We start from the raw sequence: 27840 nt of genomic DNA, 5'->3' as shown, positions 1-27840 counted from the left end.
TGGGCATAATACAAATAATTTCAAATAAAAACATTTTCTGGAGTCTTTTTTCATTGCAATTATTTTTGTTAATTTTCTTCAGTGCTGTGCTATTTATCGGTAGTTAAATGCTACTTAAATTCCAACGTATATAAGTACCGCTAAAAGCAGACACTACTGCTAGTTAAAGACGAAAGTGCTGGAAAGCCAGTCTCCAACCCTTACCTAAAGAATAAGGCTACAGGTTTATATTTAATGCTTTTCTTTCTCAATAAGCATTACTATGACTCTGAGGCCACTGCCTCAATTAAATTGCATAGGAAAATGACCTATATAAATACTTCCAGATCAATAAAGAGCAAGCCTAAATAAATGGTTGACATAACAAGAGGACTGTTTCTACAGAGGCTTTTACAAGGGCAAATTTCTTCTCCTGAACCATGGTTTCTGTTTGAGTTTGTACTTACGTGTGTGTGTGTGTCTGTGTGTACATGTGAGTGTCTGTGTTTACGTGTGTGTGCGCGTGCACATGCACCTGCATGTGTGAATGCGTGTGTGCATGCAGACAGGCAAATATGATAACACTACAAAAGGGTAGTGTATTGAGTTTGCAGCGCTAGGGGTTGTAAAAGGAATTTAAGTAGAGGAAAATACTGAAGATGGTGTATTTTAAAGTGCCATTTATATTTGATTAGCAATAAGTCAGTATGTTATAGTTTATGATCACAACTGTATAAAATCCCAGCAACATCTATCTTTGTCTTCAGGAATCTGTAAGGTGTCAGAGTACAATGGGTTTGTGTTTTATTTGTTCCTGGAAAAAGAATCACCAACAACTACTATAAAAATGTTGATAAAAGAAGTGGAAGTTATAGGAGAATAACTAACAGATGATCATAAAGGGAAGGTCCTAAAACTGTACATCCATGCAACTGCTGCCCATGGCATTTGGTATTCTCTGTCCTCAGAGTGAGAAGTAACTGATGAATGATCATCTGAGCAATCAGTAGGTTTTTGTGCAGTGCACAAACATCTGGAATTTTTATGTATTATGTGCAACTGATCAAGTCTTCTACTATTGTTAATTTATAATTAAACTTTCCCACACTCACTTTCTTAATCAGAGTATATCATGAGAGGCTTGAAGGTAGATACGGCCTTTTGATGCTCTGACCCTGGTAGGTATTGAAATGGTAGATTTAGAAGCAATGACAGAAAAGTATTTCTATTCAAACAGAAAAAATGAAAGGTGAAAAGGATTTGAATGGAAGAGCAGTGATAGCATTGTAAACATGCCTTTAAGGTGTTTTTTTGGAAGGTCCTTACTGAGTATATAAAGGCAGGATAAGAAATAGATATCACTCTACRGGTACCTGCATGTTTATTTGTATGCCTTTGTGAAAATCTAAGAGGTACTCTTATTTTTTAGTGTTATAGACATTTCTTGAAAAGGCTTGTGAACTATTTTTTATAGTTATGCAGTTAAAAGATAGAGTTTTAATACCYAGCTGAACTACATTAGTTCTGAAAAACTTCAGAAAAGGATGATCAAAGATACTGAATAGCTTACATGTAAGAAATAATTCAGTAGGATACTTCTCGTTACCTAGAAAAAAGAGCCAGCTGAATGGTTTTATAATAGAGGCCTGTAAAATAATGAGTAGCATGGAGAAGGTGAATTTAAAGGTGAATATGGGATGACTGTTTACCATTTCTTCCAATACAAGAGCTAGAAGACATCAAATGAATCTAACAGACAGCAGGTTCAGTGGAATTTCATGCCACAAAACATTGTAGGTACTAGAGGTTCATGGTTTCTRCAGTGACTGTATTTAATGGATTTTTATTCCATAGATTTGCCCAAAGCCTCAAGTTCAGCAAACCTCTGAGCCATGAACTCACTAAATCCTGGAAGAACAAGAAAGCTATTTCTATGTGCACAACTCTCCTCGCCCCACTCCCATCTTTTTCCTGGGAAATCATGATTGACCATTTGTAGTGAGGGAATATTGAGTTAGATAGACGTTTGATGTGACATGAGATAGCTGTTTATATGATGGTTAACTGAATACCTAGCTGAGAGACTATTTTGTGTCTTTTGTGTGTCGTGTCGCTATTGTGTGTTATCTTGTGTATAGTATGAGTTAAAGGATTTTGTAAGAAATTATTGTGCCCACAATTTTTTTTTCTTATAAGCCTGTAACATACAACTGAATACAGAATCACAGACTCACAGAATGGTTGAGRTTGGAAGAGACTTCAGGAGATCATCTAGTCCAACCCCCTGCTCGATCAGGGTTGCCTAAAACATATTGCACAGTACCACATCCAGGCAGGTTTTGAATATCTCCAGAGAAGGAGAATCCACAACCTCTCTGGGCAACCTGTGCCAGTGCTCCGTCACRCTCACAGTGAAGAATTTTTTTCTTCATGTTCAGATGGAACTGCCTGTGTTTCAGTTTATGYCCATTGCCTCTTATCCTGTTGCTTGGCACCACTGAGAAGAGTCTGGCCTCATCCTCCGGGTGTCCAGATACTTATACACATTGATAAAACCCCCCTTCAGCCTTCTCTTCTCCCGGCTGAACAGGCTCAGCTCTTGCAGCCGTTCCTCACGAGAGAGATACTCCAGTTCCTTCATCATCTTGTAGCCCTACATTGGACTCTCTCCAGCAGCTCATTGTCTCTCTTGTATTGAGGAGCCCAGAACTGGACACAGCACTCAAGACGTGGCCTCACCAGGGCTGAGTAGAGTGGCAGGATCACCTCCCTCAACCTGCACCCCAGGATATCATTGCCTTTCTCGGCCACACGAGCACTTTGCTGGCTCATAGTCAACTTGTTGTCCACTAGGACTTCCAGGTCCTTCTCCACAGAGCTGCTTTCCAGCAGGTCAACATCAGCCTGTACTGCTACCTGGGGTTATTCCTCCCTAGGTTCAGGATCCTACACTTGCCCTTGTTGAACCTCAGGAGGTTCCTTTGTCCAACTCTCCAGCCTGTCCAGGTCTCTCTGAATGGCAGCACAGCCCTCTGGTGTATCAGCCACTCCCAAAACACCACTGCAACTAAATTACAGTGGATCAGCATCAATTAAAGCATTAGTGGGGAGGCTTTTACTGTATTATTGGTTTGCTTAAAGAATGGTGAACTTGTCTTTAATTATTAGAATATTATTTAGCTCTATTGTTCATCTAAACATTGAGAGCCAGGTTGCAGTCATTCAGGCCTTAGTTTTTCCTTGTCTGTTTGCCTCTTAAGAACTCTGGCCTTCCCTCCAAGGTGACAACTGACTTTTTGGATCTGCAGGCACAAGCTAAATTCTTACAGAGTCACAATTTCAGCTGCAGAAAGGGTGGCTCGCATTAGAGCTATCTTACAAATTCTTGAAGTAGAGAAATTGCAAGAACAGAGCTGGTAAGGAAAGACCGATAATACTTGTTTTAAAATTTAATTACAAAAAAGGAACTTCAGGAAAGATAAGGAAAACTTCATTTTTCTCTCTTGTCTGCTCTGTTTGAAACCAGTCTTGAGTTTATAAAAGGAAATAATCYGACAATTTAAAACAAAGATATTCAAATATCTTCCTCAGGCTCCTCAATATCATTATATTATGGTGGGTTCCTTTAAGCTAAATTATGGCCTCTGTTGACAGTGTGCTGTGCAATGACTTTGCTTCAAGTGTGATTTTAACACATATTTTATTTTATTCCTATATTATGCATATATATTTGAGACTTTTTTCTCTATTTCTGTCTGAAAAAAAATCTTCTTTTAAGATTTAAACTGTCTCTCATATTTAATATGACCAGAACTTACAGCTTTACCTCTGTTTATAAACAGCTTTTTGAGTTAGAACCACCTCTGCAGAAATTGCAGAGATTATTATATCCTTTATATTTTAAGGGGRAAAAAAAAAAGCTCTTGCATCTACTTTTTTACTTGAGTTCAAATCAAATAGGACTATCTGCCATCCTTCCTCTTCTCAACCSTGTCAAATTGTGGCTGGATCTGTGACTAAGTTGAGGTTGTGTATTTTCTCTGGGCAACTAAAAATTATTATGTGTATTGACCATATAGTCCTCAACAAAAAGTCTGTTGTCCAGAAGAGCTTTCCCACTGCAGATCACAATTTCAACAATGATATATTTATTATATTGGGCTGACTTAGTAGCACTTCACTTTTCCCAAGTGTAAAAAGGGAGGAAAAAGAATGTTAGGTTAGTTAGTTCTCCTGTTCTTTGACTGTTATTGAGGTTCCAGTAATGATGATGTTTTCAAATGAAATTGTAAAGTCAATGGAAAAGGTGCTTTTTTTGCATGACAGTGTATTTAAGTCTGGCTTCCAGTTGTCACAATTCAAGCATCCTCAGGGATGCTAAGCTGCCTGTAATTGCACTGGCCCTCTGAGTCTAGAATGTCGGACTGCTGTTGTAATGAGGAATTAAATAACGCCACATACTGAGCACTTTGTTGTGAGCATATTTCTCTAAATATATCAAGTACCAGTTATTTAAAAAAAAAAAAAAAGTTGCCAGATACCTGCCTTAGGGCTCTGCTTTTAATATATCATTGCTGTTATTGTATAATCAATAAAGAATACTCTGAAGATGCATTATTAATAAAGTGGCAATGGACAAAGCAATTAGAACCATCTTGCATAAACAGTTTGCTTAGCACTGTAAGTTTTCTTCCTCACCAAACCACATTCTCATTCCTAGACAACGTGAGTGAATTTTAAAAAGAAATTGTTAACAACCATATTCTATAGGTTCAAATGTCCAGAAGATAAAGGAATTAATGAACTATTGAGGGAGTTTCTTGTTTATTTATGAAACCGGAGTGCACTTTATTATCGTATACAATTGTTTGCAAATGCATTAGCCAGTTTATCTTCCAGTAGAGAAAAGGCTGCGCTTTTTTTCTGATGAAGTGGTAGTGTAATGAAGAAATTCACATTTTTTTCTCCCTTTATATATTTTCCCTAGCTCCAAATAAGAGTCGTACCAAAAAATTATAATACATGTATACAGAAGAAATACTTCAGTACTTTAGTGGAACTTAAAGAGATGATTATTCAAGCAGATATTTTGGATAGAATAACTGAAAATAGTCTGAGAATAAAACATAATGAGGAAACAATTCAAATAGCTGAGATAGAAAGCAGTGGATTATGCAAGTCATTTATCAATTTAATTTATTAACATAGAGACGAGGAAAATATGACATTCTACTCACTTATTAAGCAACTAGAGAACCAGCTGCCAGTGGTTCTGTACACAACAACAGGATTCTCAGACTTCATAAAGTATATGCCCTTTCATATAATCTCCTTTGGCATTTCTATACCCTGCGGTTTGGTATCATGTTCTCCCAAACCTCTCCCACCATGGTGATTTTTACCATACTGTCAATTGCTTTCCTTGTAAAAAGCCAGTATTAGTGCTGTTACTTTGTGTGTTTCACTATCACTGCAAGCCCAACTAGTCAGGCTATTTTATTTCTTTGCTTTGGGAGATGAAATCTGGTCTGGGACTTGAGCTTTTGACTTAGCAAGCATTTGTAAGTGGTGTTTTTTTTCTACCTGTTATCACCTTCCTATTAATTTTTATAGCCTCCGTTGGCCCTAAACATTGATTGGGAGCTATTTTGTGAGCCTAGTTATGGTGCCACAGGTGTGTCTCAACATTTATAGCAATGATTGTTTCGTGTGATAAAATTTTTACACTTTTCAGAGAAGATGAGCCTTTATAAGGGAACAAGCAGAAGAAGAAGGTCAATAATCAGAGATAATCACAGTAGATAAATTCAAAGCATCAACACACAGTAATATAACAAAGTTGATTTCTATGACTGTCTTTTCTTTTGTAATTTATCTTTAGACAATGGAATGCCAATATTTGCTCCTTTTTTTTTTCTTTTTATAAAAGGCTTTCAGCCCAAGTCAATACAGAATTACACTTCTGGATTTTTTTTTAAATGGAATAATAAAATAAGGTTTTGATTGTTAGGAAAACAGCACAAAACTAAGTTCTCCAAATTAATGACTGTCCTACTATATAAGAGAGCAAAAGCAGGAGATGTCAACTGCTTTGCAAACCTGAGACTTGAACTTGTAGTATTTCTAAAAGCTACTTTACTAGTGGCTGCAAGAAGCATTTGTCTCCCTTTCAGGAAATATGAGCAAATCYGGGGAGAGAAGGAAACCTCTGCTTCTTGGGATGTACTCTGTTGTCATAGCATGCATTTTACTCTTCTTAGTAATAACTTAGATTCTTCATTATTGTTGATTGGTATGTGCTCTAGGGGCTAAATAAGAAACTAAATATTAAATATATGAAAGTTTAACAGACCGTCCCTTGGAATGCCGAGGTAGAGCTATGCTTGTATAAACACTGTTCAATCAGCTGTTCTTGTGAGCTACAGTGTTAAAGATGACAGCTTAGTCCCGGCTGTTTCAGGTTTTCTCCTCTGATTTCATTAGTCACTGTGTTTTTGTTTAGGCTGAGTTCCTTAAGGCTGAGAAACTTTGCCTGCCAAGTTGATATCATTTTACGTTTCTGGTTGTGATAATTTATTCCTACGTGACATGACACTGTCGATGGCATTGTTAAACAGCCTGCATAACATATGGGCTATAGACGGCCTGGCTGCCCTGTTCTTACCTAGGTACAAGATCGGCAGGTTGCCAAACGTGTGCAAGGCCACAAGTAGAGATGCTGTTTATTCTCAGCCATCCTCTGGTAYAGATTGATCCGTAATAAGGGACAGCTTGCGATTATCACTTCTGTCCATAGATAACATGATGCCGGGCTCTTCAAGTGCAGGGTGGAGAGGAGGAAAGCTTGGGATGCAGACAAAATGGAGCAGATGTTTTGAGGTGGGAGCCCTGCGAGAGAGGGGCAGGGATTTACTGCAGTGATGGAGACAGGTAGTTAACACAGATTCAATTGGCAGGTAGTAACTGTCCTTCTGAAGTAAGCAGTCAGGTGTATTTAATGAGTCTGCAAGCATCTTAATTTCACTGACAAATAAGAGGTCAGGATTTGGAAGTGTGATAGCTAGGAGTGAGGTACAGAAGAATGAAGATATAGGTATGGGCTTGGGGAAAAATCTCTTATGTGTGTGGCTCTGAGCTGAAGCCTTTCTGCTTCCTTCTATTAGATAGTTGTTGAGTTTTTTTCTTTTCTTTTTCTTTTGTTAATAAAAAAACTCTCATGGTATATTTCTAATTTCATCCAAAGCGGAGTGAAAACTCCCATGCATTTGAGTGGAAAAAGAGCACTCTGAGAGTTTTTGAAAATACTAGGTAATATTTGAGGCACAGTTACTTTTGCAGATCTTGACTTTCCTAGATGTTTGCTATTTTGATGCTCTTCAGGTCTTTCTGTTTTTTTTTTTTTTTTTTTTTTTTTTTTTTTTTTTTTTCCTTTTTTTTTTCTTTTTTTTCTTCTTTCTAGCCCTCTGATCTCCCCTTATGTATTCAGTTTTGCACACTCTTTTCAAGTACTTCTCAGTTCTGTAATTCCTGTGGGCTATGAGGTAATGCTTCAGCTGTAATATGTCGCATTACAGCTTTGTGAACCATCACACTTAGGATTTTTCATAAATGCTTTTCTTTGTCACTTTGTTTTTGATTTGTTAAATGAAGTATTTTTGCTAATAATACTTGGATTTATTCCCCTCTCTGTCCCCCTGTACTTGTACACATGCACACACAATTATTTTTTTGTTGTTTGTTTTCTCTTAATTGAGTCTGTTTTGTCAACTTCTTGTCATTGCTGCACTTTCTGTAGCAGTTGCAACACTTTCAAGTTCAGGTACTGTGTTAATGTAATTAATGCGCTTTTATCTTCACTCTCAACTAATTATCAGAGTTGATCCTAGTGCTGATTCTCAGGACAAGTAATACATTTGCCTTTTACTGCCCTTTGCTAATGGCCTTTTTGCCTGTGAGAGGCTCATGAATTAATTTTTAATTTTAATTTTGTATTTGTGAAATGCTTTGTCAAATGCACCTTTTTAGTAGCACACATGTGGTGTGCATTAACTCATTCCAATAAAAAATTGTGGTAGTAACAATTGACCAAAAAACCTCCACCTCTGTAGATTAATATTGCAAGAAAGCAATGCTTATTGAACAGAATGCAATGTTTCCTCATTACCGGGGATGTGACTGCAGAGGACAGCACAGGAATCACAGGAGAAAGCAGGGAGAAAGGTTGTGGCAAGTGTGTGTGTATATCAGTGTGTGGCCACCAACCCACACTGAAAGAAGGTAAACCATTTAAGCCCACAACCATTATTGAATGAAGGTAAAATTGATGGTCACAGCATATTGTCACATCTCTGTTTTCCACAGAATCCCCCCCTCATCCCCATCTCTGTTATAATTAAAATTGTACATTTAGCTGAACAAGAATTGATTTGACCTGTGGGTACACAGACTATTTCTTTCAATCTGTTTGCAGGAAAGTATAAGTAGTAAACTCAAAAAAATTGATCCAAATTTTGACAAATTCTGGCACTATTGTCTTTTAGTTGCTTCTAAATTTCTATACCATATCTGATAATCATTTAATGTTTTGGAACTATAAAATAATTGATCAGCAGTAGCCAAGAAAACAGTTCACCTCCAAAAAGATTGAGCATACCTTTTCCAGTTTTCAGGGAACAAATGAACAATTAAAAAAAAAGATATGCTGACAAAGACACTGATGGATGTTGCCAATTTACTGAATGGAAGGAATGTCAATATATTGGGAACAGAGAATTCAATAAGACATGAAAGGAAATGGAAAACCAGAGAACTAATAAGCCGGAAATGAGGAAAGTAGATAATAAATGACGCTTTTTGCCAGTTGCATGTATCCCTCTTTTTTTTTTTTTTGATTTTTATCAGTATTCAAATTATCAAGCATCTTAATTTCTCAATTCACTGTATTTATTAGGGCAGTATATTTCCCAATAATATTGCAAAACATAATTTAAATAGTAAAGATTATTAAAAAAACACAACTAAGGATACAGGGAAGGTACATCAATATTTTCATCTGTAAATCTATAGAATACAGCAGTTCAAGGTATTATTCACTGGTACAGATACCGAAAAATGTATCTATAATATGAAATTATTGCCTTGAAGCAGGGGATTGCAATTAACCCCTCAAAGCTAAATTTAATGGCAAATACATGGATTGCCAAACAGAGCCATTCAAAGATCCTTCACAGTAGTCACCAGTGTGATGAAGCAAAGAATTATGGCTAAACAAGCATGTTCAGTTTTGACATATCTAATCCTCTGAGTCCTTGGCTTCAGAGTTTCAAAACCTGGAAAAAAGATGCATTTTCTAGTTTTCATTGGAAGCACAGAACACTGGAAAAGAACCTAGTTTAATCTAAGACCGTAAAAGTTCCAAGTTTTAGAATAATTCAAAAATCATGTTTTTAAAAAGCAGAAACTTCTGAAATAAAATTTTAGAGTTTGAAGCAATCTTTTAAAAATAATTATTTTTCAAAATCAAAAATCCAGCAAAACTTGCATAAACTAGAAAATGTTGTGCTGATATCAAATTCATAGATTGCTAAGATAAAATGAATATGTATTAAAATATCACCTGAAGTCTGAAACACTGCTTGTAATTTCTGTGTATGTAATTGAAAACAGCTGAAAGTGCTCCAGACACTTTAACTCCAGCACAAGATTTACTTGCAATAGCATCAGTAAGGTGAATCTGTCCTGCAGCCAGTCCTTTCCAACTGGGGTTCCTTGCCGTATTGATACGGGATCCCTATGTCTAGTGTTAAATTATTGCACTTTCTTAATCTTCTGGTTTAAAATAATAGATCTGCAGGCAGATCTGTGTAAAGCAGCAATGCATATATATTTACCATGTCTAATGAAAAATGTCACCATGGAGCTGAATGAAGACAGGCTCTGACTTAAACCCTTGCAAATTTTGTCAATGGCTTTTTAATCTAAGGTGTAAAAAATCAAATGTAGAAAGCCTTAAAGTTATCCATTATCAACACGAAATCTGAACTTTCAGAGATCTAAATTATGATGTGGAAAAGCACCAAGAAAAACCCCCAAAAAACAAAACAAAACAAAACAAACAAAAAACAAAACAAAACAAAACAAGATTTGGAGAAATCTAGGTCAAAGATTAAAATCTTCCTGGAAATGGATCAAAAATGTATTGGTCTTAGGATACTATTTTATTAACGAGCAAACAAGTATGGTCACCAGTCCCTGCCCTGCTGCTCCCGCTTAAGCTGATTTACTTAGGTTGGTTTACATGAAGGAAGCAATTTGAAGTCACTGAAGGCTTTTGAGATGGTTGTCTCTCTCTCTCTCTCTCTTTTTTTTTTTTTTNAAAAAAAAACAAACCCACATGCTTCTGTTTTCTTACACTAGCAAAATGAAAGATGAGTGTTGAGGTTAGGCTTTAACTGAAGGAAAAATACTTTTAAAATAGTCTTAAATGCCACAGAATCTTCTCAGAAGTACCTCAGTACATAGATTTCAGTGAAGGAAAAACTGCAAATAAATGAATATCTAAGGTACAAGATATGTTTTTAAAATAGCTTAAATATACAATAAACTAAGAAATGTTTTTAAAAATACAGAAAATGTAAAGGTTTAATTCTCCTATCCGTATTGCCACATTCCATAGAGCAGAATAGATGAGTCTTGCTTTCTTTTCCAGGAAACTTGTTGCCAGACTTAATACGCAAAATGTCACACTTCATTGTTTCCATGGCATGAGCAGCATTTCAACTAACTTGTCACTGTTCTTTCTGAACAGGCCTTTGCTCAGGTTTGACTCATTCCGAATATGAATTTCATTATGAAGACACTAATGGTAAAGGTTTATATAAGCCAATATGAATTTCTAGAAAACCTGGCTTTCTCAAAAGTGGTCAATAATAATTACAGGCTCGTAACTGAAGACAGTGCTATTTAAATCTTTTTAAAAATGATATCATTAACTATATATCCATGACAACTTAATCCTGATACCTTTGTAGTAGAGTGATTTGCTTCCACCTATGACAGTTCTAAAGAAAACCCTGCCACTAACTGGGTATGCAAAGGTGTAATTTGTGGACATGTTTTACAGCATACTACTTAGGGGAAAATCACCGCATAAAGTCTTTCATTTTTGATTGGTGGGGGAAAACAGTCATAAGGAAGGACCTTCACAGCATAAAGCAGATATATTGTCTGTTAAAATTTAACTGTATTTTAAAACATAAAATAATTAAATTCCAGTAAGGAATAAAAGGTATTCTGTCATATTGGAACAAATGCTTATGTCTTTGTTAAAAAGCAACTCAGTACCAAAGGGTAACTGTTAAATAAGAAATACACATACTGGAGGGTAAATAGGAAATGAATTATGAATAGACAAATGTATTATGTCACAGAATTTGTACTCTAAGACATTCACATTCCATTAATTGTGCATGTGCATACGTGTCGCGTACTCACATGCAGGCACGTACGCTCCCAGTAGCATCTGTGAAAGGCCTGAAGGATGAAGTTAATTCATGAAGTCTAGACGCCTCTATGAGCAGGGAGGAAAAGGACCCTTGGCAAGAGCTCTTCAGCCTACCTATCCTTGAATCAGTCTGCATATGCTCATCTTTTTGAGTACAGTGGGAACTGGCATACAGCCTTCTACAGTCTTCCAGTAGAATTAATTTTGAATACATAATAGGAATGTATTCTGTACCATAAGTGTGATTTTTGTTTTTTGGTGCGCAAATTCTGTTTTTTTCAGGTTCTTTCAGTGTTTCTCCAGCAGACTAGAAAATTACTTTAATGAATTTAATTTTATTTATATTAATAGATATACACTGCTTTAAGGAAACTGAAATTCTAGTTTAGCAAGTAAATTCTGTTAGGCCGAATAACAAGGTAAACACTTCTATGTAGCTTGAATTTTTGTTATTTCTTTTGTTATTTCTTTGAGCAGTCACCACTAAGCATTAGTATTTTGCTTCCTTCTTGTGAAAGGTGGCAAATTCAGACAAAATTTACATTTTTTTTTGAAATGAGTGCAAGTTGAGGCACCCAAACTGAGTAGTAGCTCTTTGTATACATTTATATTTTGTGCATCATTTTCTAAATGGCTGCTGAAATAACATTTTAATTGTTCTGCTGGGAAAAGCTAATGATGTTCCCCTGCAGGAAATCACTACGGATGCAAGTTAATCGTATTTTTAAATTTTCTTAAGAAATGATTTTCTCCCTCTTCCCCACTAAAGCTAGCTGAAATCTTTCCAAAAGCAATTAGTAAAGCTTTTATGATTAACCATCTTAGACTGTGCAATGTATCTGAAACATTTAATTCTTTTAAATTTGACTCATTTTAACCTCATCCCCCCCCCCACCATTAATATATGAACCTCTGGTTATATAGTAGAAATTACAATATATACATATTCTATGTAATATATAGAAATTTATACTTCATGATCTAGAAGTGTTGGATTATTATGACCAATGTGGAACAATGCGGAAAAACAATCAGTTTTAGGTGCTAATCTTCTCACTTACTTTAGACAGTACTTTTAGAATACAATTCATCTCATCCTAAGGAAGGCTATAAAGGCTGTTTGCAATAACCAGCTCAGAAGGGGCATCTACCTTTAGACAGCTAAGAATAGCTGGAATAAATCCAACTTGGTGAGTGGGATTCAGGTGCCATAAAGTAGATGCTACAAGGCATCTTACCTCCAGCTGCAGCTCACATCTTCAGCAAGTCCCTTACTACATCTACCAGCCTGTATAGGTTACACCTTGAGTTACCCTAGGCAGTCTTAAATAGAGGTAGATACCTACTTGTAGGCAACTGAAGCTTGTTGTGTGTCTCCCAGAAATTCCTCTTTTGCAATTTAGCATCAAAGCAGCAACTGAGATTCCAGATAATCTTGAAGCGTTAGACTGACGAACCCCAAATAACATGGAGAAAATGATCCTTGAAAGCGGTTTAATGTAACTAACTCTCTCATAGAGAGAAACAGTTCTCATAGAGGAAACAATGGGGCTTAATTCCTGGCACATCAGGATCTTTAAAGTCTATAAAAAGCTAAATGAACATTTTTAACTTAAAAATTTTTAAGTTAAAAATGTTCATAATTAGTATATATATTAAATTTAAGCTACTCTTGGCCACATAAAGTATGGATGTAGCAAGGTTATTTTCTGAGGTCAGCACAATTGCTGAATGATGATACTGTCAGATTACCAACTGTTTCTGCAGGATTTATGTATTCAGGAAGTCAGAGGTCTTAAATACTACCCAAAAATAAAACCATAAAATTGATTTAAGAATGAGGCTTTGATCACTCTCTGTGCTTAAATTGAGATCTAATAATATTACTTAATGTAAGCTATTGCTTTAATATAAAAATGATTTATATTTTTCCATAATTAAAATGGTACTTAATGCTACAAAACAGCAAAATTAGTATTAATATAAAGGTTTAAAGTAAAGGAAAAAATGGAGGTCTTTGTGAAAAATGAAGAATAACTTTACTCTTTAATATAAAAATATGATATGGTTTTAGAAAATGGTAAAAATGTAGCTGTTTTGACATCACCAAAGTCTTAAATTTGTTTCTGACCTTTCTATTGTTTGATGAATTTTAATAACATATTTCAACTTATATGTCACTAAAAGAAAATTTATTGGGAGTTTTATCCGTCAACTGCTCTTGAGAAATCTTAAGTTTTTTAGATAAGCTACTTGTGATAAGCAAATACTTATGACAGTGATAAGCACTGCCATAAACATGAAATGGAGAGAATTCAGATAGCAGTTTCAAAGATGTTCTTTCTCAGCATACAAACTACGTATTGTGTAAACCTGTATCACAGAAGCTTATCTAGTGCAGATCACATCTTCACATCATCAGAAAGCAGCAAAATTTCCTGGCTGCAGAAGATGAAACTGTAGGTCCACCATGTTGCCACCTTAATTGCAAGGCACCTTCATGTTTTTTTTTTTTTTTTCCTTCATCAGTCTTACCCTGTTCCATTTTTATGGTTTAGGCTACAATAGTAGGCTGAGATCTTTATCCACTACCTACTACACTGAAACCTTTCTCTTGTTTAGTTTCCCTAAGTCATACTTCAGCATAAAGTGAAAGTTAGAATACTTTTTAGCTAGCATCAGTTAAGGTCCCCTAATTCTTCTATTTGAAGAAATCGTGAACAAGAAAACCCTACCCATCATCTGCATTATATGAATGGTTTTGCAGGCCTCTCTCTTATTCTAACATATCTCTTTTCAGGCTCAGTCTCTCCTCATGGAACTCATGACATACCCTGTTGCCCTTCTCTTTACCTTTTCTAGATCTATTATGACTCTTTTGAAATGAAGATAGTTTGGTTCTAAAAGTAAACAAATTTACTTGTTTGATTCTAAAGCACAAAGTTTGGTTCTAAAGCAACAAGAGTTGCTTTAGATAATTATTAGTCATCACAATCACATTATTTAGATAATGTGTTTAAAATATATCACACACAGTTAATATATATATCATAAATAGGATTTATATAAAGTAGGATGCATAGTTATATACTTTCCTGCCAAAACCAAAATCCCATTTCCATTTTTCGAAACAGGCTTCTAATTCAGTAATTAGAACTTAATTATCAAATTAGTGAACAACTTTTTAGAGTACGGTTACTATATTAGCTATATCTTCTTAGATTCTTAATAAAACAAAATATATTTTTTAACTTGATCAGTCTAAACTTAAACTTTGGCTAGAGCTGGTGTGAAATTTTGGGATATAGATGGGAACAGAGTGAAAGGATATTCTGTGCAAGTATAATTTCTGCATCCACTTTGCATTCCAGTCATCAAGATTATAAACACTATCCCTCTTATGGAGGAGGTAATTGGATAATTATTAAAAAAGAAATGAAAATCAAATATACTGTAAATGAGAAAGGAGTACAAAATATTCCTCATTTCTGTTCTTCAGATCAAATGTTTCTACCTTGTGCCTCTGTACAACAACTTACCCTCCTCTCCCTCTCCAAATAATATTTCTACAGGCTGTGAATTAAATGCAAATGGTTTTGTCACTGGAGAAGCTGATCAGTATCTCTGATATGTATTATGCTCAAACAGACCCTCTTGTGTCTTGTTTTTTGCTTATTTACTTCAAGTTCCCACTGGAATCTGTTCTCCACATTAATCTGTCACAAATTATCAGTTTCTGAACCACTCAACTTTCATACAAATTAATGTGCTTTTTGTTAATATTTATCATACCAATTAGATGGCTTTAGAAATATTATAAATCTATGGCAAAAATTTGTGCATCTTTTGTGTAATATTTAGAAGGAAAAATAGCAAGCAACATCTTCCAAGAAGCTCTACATTGTATAATTATCTTCCTTATTATTTATGGAGTTGATATGGTACATTTCATTCATTTCTTTTGGAGAGCAATGACTTAATTTCTTCAGCTGACATGTCATGTTAGCATGTCACAACCAGCTGCTTAACTCATCTTAGGTTACGTTACAAAAATGTAGTCTGCTTTACTATTAGTGTAACTTATGAAGCAGGTGAACTCAGTGACTCTGAATAAATATATTTTTAAAACTTTAAATGTAAACTTGCTAAGTCTAGTGGCAAACGCACCTAGTATCTCTGCTTTTGAAGATGGGAAGTCTTTTAGATTTTGTTTAGCTTCATCTTTACCCACAGCAGGGAGAGAGAATCTTGCTATAGATCTGTCTTTTTCTCCTTGGAAATTTTATCTGCAGTGCTTAATACTTGTGTGATCATGCTTATTTCTGAACTGACATACATCCATTTTTTATCTCCCTAAATGAAGACCCTCCAAAAGGGAATCACTAAGAGACTACAAGACTATGTAATCCAARCAGCTGAGGCATTATAAACAGCAGTGGCATGGATTTTCCTAGTGTCCAATTATGCTCCTTAGTCTTCAGGAAATAACTCGTATATATTTGGACAATAATCCTGTAGCAAAGTGTACTATATTTTTATTAGGGTAATGATACTTGTGGAAAAAGTGATTTTGGTGAGATTGTTCCTAAAAAAGAAAACATAATGACTTAATTTATTCCTAAAGGAAGTGAGAAATTGTGGATAAAATTTGCTTCAAGTTAGATTCCTTCATCACCTGTGTACAGCTTATGACATCTGAAATGCAGATCCAGACACAAACCAGCCTTTGAGAAAATGGATGAATTGCAGTCACTGTGAGCCAGTACAATATTGTTACTTTTTATCTATGGTCTACATGGGGAGATTAGGGAACTCAGTTTCTGTCAATATTCTGGTATATTTTATGACTCTTCCTAGACTAAAATGAAATGGTCTATGATATGTGCATCTTATGGCCTGTTAACAAGAAAGTTTGGAGAACTACTCTATATCTACTTTGTAAATAAACAGATGTAAATCTCCTACATTAGACTGTGAAAGTAGTACTATAAAACCTAAGCATTTAAGTTTGCGTAGTATTTTGAAGTCATTTTGGAGGAAAAATATTTTCCTCAGGGATATTGAAAAGTGRGCTTTTTTATTTYCTTGTATTCTTTTTTCCTCCTGGAGTTGGCTGCCTCCTCTTTAGAAAGGTGAGGGAAGCGGAGGTGTGTTGTAAGACAGTTTCAAACATTTTGATAGCTGAAATGATGGAAAACACCTTTCAGCAAAATCTCATGAAGCTGCTTTTGTAGTCACCTTCCATTTAGTGTTTAGCTTCCTTCTCTTAGTAGTAGTGATCAGAGAGACTAATATTAAGTGACTACAATAATTGCATTGAAATTACCAAGTGCATCAAGTAATAAATTGCTTAGTGTGTCAGAGAAAGTTGTATGTACTCTTAATATGGGGAAAAAAGCTTATGGTAGTATTTTGCACGTTTCTCTTATTTCACTGATGTCTTTATTTTGCCTGTTACCTGCAGTCATGCTTTGTCAGCTGGACTGAGAGACAGAAAGAGAGAGAGAGAGAGAGAGAGAGAGAAAGTCGCTTTCTCTTCTGATGTATAATTTAACATTAAATGAGCAGGATAAATATAGCATCAGTTTTATGTTTAGCTCTCACACTGTACATTCAGTAAATATATAGGTTTATTTGTCTGAAGTCTGTGGCTGATTCAAATCTTTAAAAGTAATATGTCTTGAAAAGTTGCTCATTTTGTACAACTATCTTAAAATATATCTCAAAAGATAATTTAGATGTTAAATGTAATATTCTTATGTACTTTATATTGCAAAAATTGCAGGGTTCTGTGCTAATGCCTTCATACACCGATTCCACTAACACCTTTAACATAAGTTATATCTCATTTCAAGCCTATCAAAACGTTACTGATTTTCCAATAATTATGCCTCTATTGCAATGTTGTGAGGTGTTTGTTACATCTAGTTTACATGAGATATTTATGATTCAGATAAATTTCTACTTGTCCAAGGCCATGTAGAAAATCGATGGCAATGGAAATAAACCACAGAAATTCCAGCTCCTACCTCCCTCCGCCAAACCCTATGCACATTCACTGTGGCTACGGGGATACTGCTGAAGGATACTGTAATTTCTCAGAGTGGCTTTTCCACATAAAAAGGAGATCAAAATCAAATAAGTAGTTTTGTATATAAGGTGATCCTTTTTCAAGATTTAAAAAGGTTTTGATATTATTTCTAAATGCAGTAATAAAAATATGATATTGTCCAGATTCACAAGGTGCATTCCAATATATGTGTATACATATAAATTTTCCTCTTTACAACCTTTTCCATAAACCAGTATAATTTGTATATATATATATACAAAATATACATATATTACATAAAAATATATATAATATATAGTGTGTCTATATAAAATATTATCTATATTATTTATATTTTTTATATATATATAAAAATTATACTGGTTTATGGAAAAGGTTGTAAAGAGGAAAATTTTTCATTTGCTTTTAATGTCTTATTGATAAAATTGATTAGTTATTTTTAATTCTGTTCCAGAGCAAATTAAATGGCTATGATGTAACTTTATTCTGTATTTATGGAAAGCACATATCAACACTGGTAACATTTTATGAAGGTCTTTCAATCACCTCTTTCAGCTTTCCAGTTCCAAATCAGATCTAAAACAGAATGATCAGTACAGCTGGTAATACTGTTGATTAGGGCTAAAATACCTGGGGGAGGCAACTCAGTCATTATAGCCTAGCACCTGCCAAGGCCAGTGCTTCTGACTGCAGTGGTATTTTGGGGCTGTTGGAGGAGCCTCTCTAGTTACTTCGTCTGCGTCTGCGCCTGCAGTTGGAGAACCACAGTCCTGGCACACTTCTGTAAGGACAAAACGCTTCTTCTCTGGGAATGTTGATGTTGAACTGCCAATAATATACTTTTGACATTTTATCCTTTTACGAGTAGGACCAAATGCATATTTTTTGGCTCTGACTACTGAATGGTCAATTACAAACTTTGGACGCAGCAGACACATTTTAATGGTAAAATGCCTGATAGACTTGCTTGGTTCTCTCTGAAAAAACTTTTTAGAAAAAAAAGTTTGTTATTGTAGATACCTTGTTCAGATACTCTTTCCTCCCTTCTGCTGTAATTCCAGCCTAATTAAACAAAATTNNNNGAGTTAATGTTTTCTGAATGAGAAATAATCAGAGTAACAGATTCTACTTGTCACATCATGATTAGATGCTGGGACAAAATGCTTATCTTACATTCAATGTACTTATCTGATGTCAGGAAGGAGAAATAAAACAATTTCAAATCTATTTRACTTCATATAAATTTATTAGTATCAGTTAAACATATCTGTATRTTTTTAAAGTAAAATTATAAGAAGAAATATTACAAGTTAGAGAAAAATTGTTTTTAGAAGTAAAATACTTTCCAGGCTCTCAGTCACCTTTTTAATATTCTATGTACTTAAGGTAGAGGTTTGCATTAATGTATTTTAAAAATTACTCTATCATAAAAAATCAGTGTTCATGCCACAATGTGACTGATGTTGAATAAGTGTTTTTAAAGACCTTTACCTTCACAGCTGTAGGTAAATTAGGGAGAGTCTACATAACAATAATGTGGTTAAAGATAAAAATTAAGCTTTTAAAAATGATTAGTCTGTGTATATGTTGAGATCTTTATCTAATTGTTTAGATAYCAGAAAAAAAATCTTCCTACAGGAAAATCATTGTTAAAACTGAAATTATGATTAAYGTTGTTGTTTCCGTAACTTCGTTAATGTCAACAATACTGTATTAAAGTGAATTAGTGTTTAATTTTTTTCCTCTCCTGATATCATATTTGAAAATTATAGTCTGGTAAATTCTTGATACTGTCAAACCATGGAAGTTTTACTGCTACAACTATATATAGTTAATATAGTTGCAATTACATTGGAAAAGAATTTATTTTAGACTCAGTAATTCAAAGTAGTCTGTAAGCTTCATTTCAGTTGATTTGTCAGAGTAAGATCTGAGGTAATGTGGCCTTCTGTTATATACTGAAAGGCTATTTTTGAAGGGCATAGATTGTAAAATATCCTGTAGCTATCATAATTAAATAGTGCTCCTTTCCACCAAAACAAACTTGAGACTGCACTCGAAAAAAAGGAGAAATTCTTTTATTTAATATCACCCACGCTTGTTAGTAGTGGCTTGTTAGTGGTTGTACTCAGATGCTTCTGAAGCTTGCTTGAATGTTGATTATTTCAAGTTTGTAACAGTCGCTCTCAAGCTTTATGAGACTCATCTGTTTCAAAGGTCTCCATCTGTAAGAGGAGAAAAGATTTATGAATAACATGTTCTGGCCCTTGTATTCATCTAGAGATTTTGTGTCGTTAAGTACTTCTGTACTTTCTACCTTCTTTTTTCTTTTTCTCCAGATATTTACATGGAGATAACCATGCAAAGGATACACAGTGTCCAAAAAGTGGAATATTTAAGGGAAAACCCCCAAACCCAAAGAATAATGCTCCTTTTGTGGAATGGAAATGGAAAGCTGAATAATTCTTAATAGCATTTATGCTATTATTTGTCAACCTCGGCAGCTTATGAAAGCTGGACAGATTTTTTTTAATGGTTGTTTTGCAATATTTTTCCAAGATGTGTGACAAGACGAGTCTTTTTTTCTAGTTTTCTGTTTGAAAAAACTGATTTGAAAGCTGGATAAAACTGACTTAGCTTGTTGACTAAAATGTCAATTTTTGCTCAACTTTTTTGGTAGAATAGGCTCAGGTTTTTCTTGTGGATATTTGCAGAACAAAACTTCTTGGAGTTCTTTCTTGCATAACTTTTTAAAGTATTTCAGATTTTTATCTTGATTGAAAAATAATAAGGATATTTTGTCCACATTAGTATGAGTAGCCTCTACATAAATTGTCCATTCTGATGAATTATTACGATAAATTTTTTCCACTGGTTACACTCCCAAAGAAGCTATTACTGTATCATACTATTGCACTATGATCTTCCCTACTGGTTATGCCTGCAAAAGAATACTGTTAAAGACTGTTTTACAATTGCTCTTGCACATTTGGCTTGACTGGCCTATCTTAAGCACACTTCCTCACTGTAATTCTTAAGGTGTTAATCACTACTAGAGTCTAGTAAACTTTTCCAAAATGATTTTCATGACTGTAAAAACTTGACAAAGTGTACAGATATACAGTATTCACCTCCAGTATGCAGTTAATAAAACTTCACATGCTACAGATCAAACTGCAGCTCTATAATGCCATATTCCCTACCTATCTTGTTACACGGCAACAATACATTGCCATATTATTAACAGTGCAAATGAAGAAGAAGAAACTATATATGAGACCATTAAAGCAAATATAGCATTAAATAGGCTTTTCCCTGCCCCTTTAAAGTATTCTGTCTGTTTTGAAGTAGCAGTGAACATTCAGCCATTTTCTCTAAGATGTGCTGTTTGCATATGAGAAGTGCTGTTGCTGCCTATTTCAAGTCCATATGCTGAGTTAAAAATAAGGTGAGCCCGAACACCTGCATTTTTCAGTCTGTTAGACAACGATAGGCATTGGCTTGGTTGCTCGTCCACATGTGAATGGCAAGATTTATGACCCTTCTATCTGCTTATCTGAGAGCATGCAATGCATGCCTCAGTTTGTTTATTAATAAAACCATCCTAAATGCAAGGTATAATAGTAGCAGAGAATAACAGCCTGCTTGGGAGGGAACAACAAGGCGCAGTATGTTATAACAGCTTCTGAAAACTAATGTTCCTTTATAACTTAGTATATCAGAAAAACAAAGCTGATACTTTTCTGCATTTGCTTTCCACACTGTAGAAAATGCAGTATAATTTGTAGCTTGTCTTCCAATATGAAGTTGGTGGAATTGCTTCTTTTTAAAATTATTTGATGTATTTCTATTATTTACAAATTAATTGGACTTCAGTAACAAACAGAACACATGTGCAAGATCACAACAGTTTAAAGTTATCAAGTAGGTTAGATGTTTCTACTTGTATTTATGCAAATATAGAGAAAGCATTCTTTAAAATTGCTAATTCCTATCAGTGCCTGAACTCACTTATGTGCCTTTGCTGAGCATCCTGAAAAATGGCTGTTTTCTGACTGAATTCTGATACTGAGAATGTGGACATGTCTCTGCTGAAGCTTCTGCTCTGCTTACTGTGGGAGTTCAATTCAGCAGCTTAGCAGCTGAGTTAAAAAACAGACGGGCCCTAAGCACTGAGTTCCTGAGCAACTCTTTCCCTGCTTGTTTGAGGACAGGTGTTCGGCTGGCAAAGGCTAGCAGCTGTTATCCAATATGGAGTAGCCTGGCATTTTCCACTAGTTTGCATTTTAGTAGCACATGGTACATTTGGAAACCTACTGATTAAAGTCTCTTCTTAGTGTGAAGGTTAAGATGAACTTASATCTGTCAGCATCCAAAGTATTTAACTGTGGGATGTTCCTCCTCCATTGCTTCGGTGGACAGATATTGAAGTAGCATAAAGCTAGAATGAAATGAGCCTAGTGGAAGTTTGTCTTAGCATCCTGTAGGTTAGAAGATTGCTAGAAAACATCAAATTTATGAATTATATTCCTCTAGAGTTACTATTTTTAATTCAGTGTCTATCTAGCATAAAATATGAAAACATTCAGGAGCAGGAGCAAAAAGCTACACCTTGCTCCCTCCTAGCAGAATGTCCTAATCATAGGACACCATAAAAAGGTTCTACTTTGTTTTCCTTTGGAATGGAAATTTATTCTGAGGCAGGCATATCATATGCTGCCAGCCTTGCAAGGGATATGTTTATTGTGGAGATGAAAGAATGTGTGAGTGAGGGGGAAAAAAACCCACTAAATGGAGCACATAGGGAAATTATAGATTCTGTTGCCACTTGCAGGAGATAGGGACTTTGGCATCTTCATAAAACTRTCTTATTATGTGATGGACAGTCTCTATCATTAGAAACTATCCTGATAAGAGAGGTCAAAATCCACAGCTACACCTTTGACAGGGAATTCTCCATCTTATAAACTTAGAGATGAACAGAAGGAAAAATATAGGAATAAAGAAGGAAGATTGTGTCAAACTTGAGATAAATAGAAATTAAAGAAGAAAATCTTTCAATATAAAATTGCAGGCAAGAGAAATAAAGATGGTATTGCTTATTTCTTTTTATGAATGCATTGTCAGTGAGGATATACTCTTCTCTTTTTAATAGTTTTTTTTGTGAGGTATCTGTTTATCTGTATATATTTGAATAACTTTTTTCCATATGCCTTAGGAAAGCCTATAAAATTTATTTTAGTTCTGATCATATTAAAGGAAACATTTTCATTTTCTTGTCAGTTATTATCTATACTTATCATTTACTCACTAATTTTATGCTTTCTACAGCAATTTTTTTAAAAAAATTCCCCAAATCAAAATTGAATACTCCTATATGTCACARTTTGATTTATAGTATTTAGAAGTTATAAGCTTTAAAGAGCACAAAGACTTGTCCATCAAAYTGAGTTCTCCTGAATAAAGCACTTYATTACTTCCAAAAAGAGGTTGCCTTTCATGTTAATATGTATTCTGATTCAAGTAAACATGCTCAGTTTTTAAATTTTAATGTGTATTATGTCTGTATTTAGCTGTATGTTATTCAATTTCTTTTGTTTTAGCTTCTAAAGTATTTTTAATCTTGGTTACTGAYTATATACATCTATGCTCAATCAATTTTGATCATCTCTCTACCTACCTAGATTTTTCTCAGGCATCTCTCTCTCCCATCCATGCTTCATTTTCAGTTTTAAATTACTAATGTTTAAGTAGCTATTTCTCACTTCTCGTCTCAGCAGTTAGTGCTTATGTGCTTAAATTAATATTATTTGGGCATCTGTCCTTTGGGCTCTCACCAGGATTTTAAAGGCTCATCTGCAGGAAAACAGTTAACACCTATTCTCCATCCTGTAGGGAGAAACAGGTTGAAAGAGGCAGGAGACTTGCGAAACTCAAAGCCTTTTTGCATTTAATAATATCTGAAAAGGAAAAAGTTGATAACTAAATATCCATCCTTTTTGCTGTAGCAATGGCTTATCTACTCAACTCTTCAAAAAGATTGTTTATGAATTGATTGTAATTTGCCTATTTTCAGCCTGATTCAACTTCCTCTACATTCAGATTCTGAGAGCTTCCTGCAGAGAAAGTACTGAAGTCTTGSATTAGAAAGTTTTAGATAATACAATGCCAGGTAGCAACATTACTTTACACATGAATAGGCATGAGCTAAGATGAAGTGAATGGAAAAATATTCCTTGCACCTGGTTTGTGATGAATGRTCTTGGTATGGTGGCTATTTGTTGTCCTCCACATTAGTGTTAACAGCGTTAGCATGGGGATAGAGACTTACAGATGCTGATTTTGTTTGTTTGTTTGAGACATTCTACGTCACCAAAGTAAGTATGCACCTYTAAATTACTTTTACAGTCACTATATCCTTGGCCCTTCCAGATGCAAGAATATATTATGTTACCCTACAATAAGCACTAATTTAAATTTCATGGGAAAAGATATCTGGTTAATAAGATGAGATTTACTGTAGTACAGCACTGTTTGACAATGTCTTATTTCCTTCATTTAAGATAAGGACTGTCTCAGAACCACTCAAGAATCTGTCTGTTGTTTAAGGCATCCTCTTTGGCATTATTCTTTGTTCTGGTGATGCTTGCGCTGTGCAGTGGAGCTTAAAGTAGGCTGAACTTGCTGAGATTTCTGTATTTGCTGGAAATGGGGCTAGCACGTACATGAGGTTCACTGCAACTGAGTCAAATTTTGTTGCCCTCTACTCAATATATTTATTAGCTCACACATTCAGGCTAAAACGTCTATGCATCTTCATTTCTTGAGCTTGTTTGGAGAATCCTTTTACCATTCTCCTTCATGTGTTGCACTTCCAATGAACTCTCTAGTTCACTATGGCTTCATAAAAAGCCTAAGGTATTCTTACCTAGAGCAGAAAAGACGACTCCAGAAATGGTCCACCACACTCACAGATCATGATTGATCTAGAAGTGGTAAACACAGTCCTTTCAAATTTAAGTATGTAAAATAATTATGTATTCTTTATCCTTCTCCTATTTTGCTGATAAATACTGTTTATTTTATATCACTTTCTATTCGTGTCAGTAAAACGTTATATGGAAAACATTACAGGTTTTCTACAGGTTTGTTTAACATATGCTGTTGTTTTGTTAGGATTTGACCCAAACCTCACCTAAATCATGAGATATTTTAGACTAGTTACATTGTATTGGGTCTATTAAGTTAAAAATTTCAGGCTGATCTTGAACTGATAATTAGAAATGCTCTTGTACGCCATTTTGGCTTACTGTTCTTTTTTTTCTTTCCTTCCTTTTTTTCTTTTTCTTTTTTGTTTTGTCTTTCTCTCTTTCTCTCTCTCTCATTACCAGGAGGTATTTTTGAGTGTGTGGAATCTGGTCCAATGGGAGCAGAAGAATTAGCCTTCAGATTTGCTGTGAACACAATCAACAGAAACAGAACTCTCCTGCCAAACACCACATTAACATATGACACCCAAAAGATAAATCTCTATGACAGTTTTGAAGCATCCAAAAAAGGTAACCTCCTGCAAATTTAAATTTCGTACCAGTGGCTAAGACTTGCTTGGTTTACCTACCTGAAAAAAACATCTCTCCAAAAAGCCATACAAAACAATCCTGTACAAGGTCCTGGCTTCACATATCTGACATCAAAGGGGTGTTTTAAAGACTGCCCTTTGAAGAGTCTAATGGTAACTGTATGAAAACTACATTATGTCAGCTTTGCTTCTACTGCCCCTGTTCAAAAATTCTTTCTTTGTTTAAACATTTAAAATCTGGAATCATTTTTTAATGAGCTTTGCGATTAGGGTGTCTCAGAGACTGGGTTCTTTGGAGTCAGAAAACACTGTCTCCAAACTCTGCCCAGAAAAATGCTAGGTGCCTCCAACTTCTACAGAATTTGGAAGAAGCTGTGAGTTCRTCCCCTGGCCCTGAGCATTTCAGGATGTGGCCATGACTACATGTCATCAGAGACCTATTCAGACTGGATCATCTCAGTATTGTTACTGATGTAGCAGAACATGTCATCATATAGGTACCACCATAAGYGGTAATGTGTTTTACTTTAGTGTGTTGCCTAAGCTGCAATCCCTGCCAYGTCTCAGTGACTGTCTTATCCATATAGAAGCTATCCATGGGTTAGGCTTTTCCTGAACAGCACGTACTTCACAACAGGAGCCGAAGTGAATGTTTTAGAGATAAGGATATGATTTAATTCTGTTGACACTGTCAACAAAACTTAATCTGTAACTAAAACTGCGTTCCTAATATGGAAGTAGTTCCTACCTGCTGCTTCCAACATGTTTAGAGGCAGACCTATAAACCCCTCCTTGATTAAGGCCGCTCGAGATCTGGATGTGAATTTTTAGGATTTCATGGCTGAAATCTCCCTCCTCAATAGTTATTAAGGCTCCAATTCAATTTTAAGTTGTCAATCACTTTAAGCACGTATTCAGGAATACCCTTAGCATATGCTTAAGTCTCATATAACTAATCAGGTGCAGGTTTCCAAGGGGAGCAAGTAGTACTAGTTTTGTCCATTTTATGTCAACAAGGCATAAAAATAAGCTTAAAACTTAAGACCGTGCTTAGGAATATTTCTACCAGGTGAATGTCTAGGTCTTAGTTCAGAAATTTTCTCCTAAATTTAAATGATTTGTTTCAAGAAAAAAAGTTAAATTATTTTGATTTTTTCTCTGAATTTTAAAATCTTTGATTCTTACAAGAATTGAGGTTTTCAGATTGCCTTACATTCTGATCTACAGCATTGTGACACCATATGCAAGCTGTAYTCCAGTGCTGCAGTATCCTAGAAAGTACACAATGCTGTAGCATAGAAAAATTTAATACATATTTTATAGGAGAAAATACAAAACCTGGTTTCAGAACTCAGTAGGACTGAAGYTTGCATAGTATTACATTCTCTTCAGACATATTTTTTATAAATTTCAGAGCCAATTATGTATGAATTTTATCTTTAATAATAAAATAAGAGGGGTGAAAAATGAGAGGTCAGCCAGTATTTCTTATAGGAGGTTTCTAGTTTAAATGGTGCTGAGTGATCTGGTCCTAACATGCTAATCCCAGGCATTCAAGACTGAAAGCATTACACAACATGAGATTTTTGGTGCTGTAGTGAGGCATTCAAGACTGAAAGTATTACACAGCATGAGATTTTTGGTGCTGTAGTGGGCTAAGCTGAATAAAAATATTGCATGTGAAATTATAAATGCTGGCTAAGAAAAAGCTGTTGAATCAGGATGAATGTACATAAAATACATTTTAAAAGTGGTATATAATACTGATTAAAACTTCAGCTTAGGAGTAATGAGCAACTTTTTTTTTTTTTTCTGTAACCCTGCATGGTGAAACAAATCTTGTGAAGCTACTTTACCTGCTTATTTGCTAAAGAAATCATTTGATGGATGGATGTTGATGTTAGACATGAAAATAATATCTATATTTGTATAGAAATATACAAAATGTACATTTTTATTATTGTAAGATGCTTTGATTTATGAAAAATATTATGGCCTAGACTTTATGCCTAACAAGATGGTTTCTTTGTAGAGAGTGTGAGGAAGAAGAGAAGAGAGAGGCAAATATCCCTTTTAACACAGTATTTCTGAATTATTATTCTGCTGTTTTAGATGATGGAGTAAAGCAGGTTCTGAGAGACCACTGTTTCCTTTCCATCTCAAGCAACAAGGAATGAACTGATCCTTAAATAGGACCCCTTCTTTCTTCTTTTCTCCATGTCTTCCAAATTCAGCTTCTTCCTACCACCAGCACTTAGTCTCCTGKGAAATTTACTGGGACAGAGGGTAGCAGCCCCTTTTTGCAAGGCACTGCGACTGAATGCTATTTCCCTGCATTCCCAAGTGAGGAAATAAGGAATGCAGAACCTTTATATAACCTTTAAATCTTTAAGCCTTTCTGAGACAACACCATTACAGGCAGTCCTTACTTCCAGATTGCCTGAAAGTGCAAGCTAGCCCTACTGTTGTTATGTTGCTAATCCTTGATAGAATGGAATAGCAGAATGACAACATATGAATAACAATAGATTGGATGTATTCATTATTCCTATTTGCACCTTGGGATGAGAATGCACTCTTTACTTGTAACTAATTGGGCTATATCAAAAACTGTAATCTTCCAATGCTAATAGGTTTTTGCTTCATCAGTTCACAATATACCCAACTATATTTGTGCTTTAGTTAGGAATCAAAGGCTAAAGGTTA

General features: G+C 35.0%; 1 protein-coding gene across 1 annotated transcript in view; it reads left to right on the top strand.

Annotated features, from left to right (window-relative positions):
- Nucleotides 1-27840, top strand: part of GRIK2 (glutamate ionotropic receptor kainate type subunit 2) — a 414190-nt gene that overhangs the window by 106957 nt on the left and 279393 nt on the right. The window contains exon 2 of the mRNA XM_085306980.1: nt 24947-25114. Within this exon, the coding sequence (XP_085163106.1) occupies nt 24947-25114 (168 nt within the window). The remainder of the gene's footprint in view (nt 1-24946; nt 25115-27840) is intronic.

Source organism: Rhea americana, unplaced genomic scaffold (assembly GCF_003343005.1).
Source record: "Rhea americana isolate MKP2758 unplaced genomic scaffold, rheAme1 scaffold_25, whole genome shotgun sequence".
Taxonomy (NCBI): domain Eukaryota; kingdom Metazoa; phylum Chordata; class Aves; order Rheiformes; family Rheidae; genus Rhea; species Rhea americana.
The sequence above is the reverse complement of the archived record's forward strand: the minus strand, read 5'-3'. Positions and strand labels throughout refer to the sequence as shown.